Source organism: Austrofundulus limnaeus, unplaced genomic scaffold (assembly GCF_001266775.1).
Source record: "Austrofundulus limnaeus strain Quisiro unplaced genomic scaffold, Austrofundulus_limnaeus-1.0 Scaffold215, whole genome shotgun sequence".
In the NCBI taxonomy this organism is placed as follows: domain Eukaryota; kingdom Metazoa; phylum Chordata; class Actinopteri; order Cyprinodontiformes; family Rivulidae; genus Austrofundulus; species Austrofundulus limnaeus.
In genome coordinates this window covers 98,613-99,855 of record NW_013952617.1, presented here as the reverse complement: position 1 = coordinate 99,855, position 1,243 = coordinate 98,613, and the positions used below count along the sequence as shown (strand labels likewise).

The following is a 1,243-nucleotide window of genomic DNA, read 5'->3' as shown; positions in this document are numbered from 1 at the left end:
GTATTGTACTTGGTCCTGTTGCGACAACTGCTTTTATTTTGGAGCGAAAGTAGAACCGGAAGTACCTTTTTATGCTTCCTGTTAGCTTTATCCATACGTTTTTGGCTACAAATTGCCATGTTTTTAGCGCTTGAGATTTTATTTACACGCCGTATTCTCTTTGTTTTTGTTGTTTAAACCGAACTCGCGTTTTATGTTTACGAAGATGTCGTCAGCTTTTATTAGCCCTTAGTTTCGCAGCTTTTCTCTTTGTTTTTGTTAGYCCGTGTTGGCTAACCAGTCTGAGGCAGGTGACATTTAATGTTGTGCACCATAATATAAGCAGAATCATTAATGGCAGCTCGGCAGTTCTTCACAGATACGGACATTTCGGATGAAGCTGTGAGGGCGACCTGTGACGATGCAACCACCTGCAAAAGGTACCAGGAAGGCAGCAGGAATGAAATCATTTTGCTCCCGTCTGACTTCACACACATACATTCATATCAAAATAACTCACTTTTAGAAAACTTCCAATTATAAATACTCGGTTGACATGTAAATAATGTTTAATAAATTGCGTTTTTGCCATTTAATATAAAATTTGAACCTTTTGTAATTTCCTGGCTCTGTCCGATAATAGCCACATATGGCTCTCGACAGTGGTCAGCAGCATYTAGTTTATTATTAGGCTGTGAGAGAGAATCCAAACCTCAAAACGGAGCAGAAAGCTACACAGATCTTTACAGCTCTGTCATTTGAGAAGTTTTACAATGTTTCATTTTTCAAAAAAGAATTTTGAGTTAGAGATGTTAAATATATGATGGTTATCAAATGATTTGGCTTTAAGGGATATTTTCTCATCCACTTTGTGTCATCTGTTCTTTAGGTTTGCCACCAGTAAATCCTACTGGAAGGACCTTTATATCCAGTACTTTGTGAGATCTGTAGGAGAGCGGAAGGCACCAGAAATTAACAGAGGCAAGCAATGCAATATTCCCTTACATCATTACATCATGTTGGGTTTTTTTATTTTATTTTATTTTTTGTTTATTTTATTTGAATCAGTGGCACAGCTGGGTAAAGATGATGGATGGATAAAGCAAGTTAAATGTTCTGTTCTGTCACGGTAAAGAAAGCACTGATCCAGAAATTGAAACTGTTGATTTATTAGTCCATATACACTCACCGGCCACTTTATTAGGTACACCACGCTAGTAACGGGTTGGACCCCCGTTTGCCTTCAGAACTGCCTCAATTCTTC

At 38.0% G+C, this 1,243-nt stretch overlaps 1 protein-coding gene across 1 annotated transcript in view; it reads left to right on the top strand.

Annotated features, from left to right (window-relative positions):
* Positions 1-67: 67 nt before the first annotated feature.
* Positions 68-1,243, top strand: part of lcmt1 (leucine carboxyl methyltransferase 1) — a gene marked incomplete at its 5' end in the record, with an annotated part of 9,883 nt that continues 8,707 nt past the window's right edge. The window contains 2 exon segments of the mRNA XM_014019268.1: positions 68-419; positions 869-960. Coding sequence (XP_013874722.1) covers positions 334-419; positions 869-960 — 178 coding nt within the window.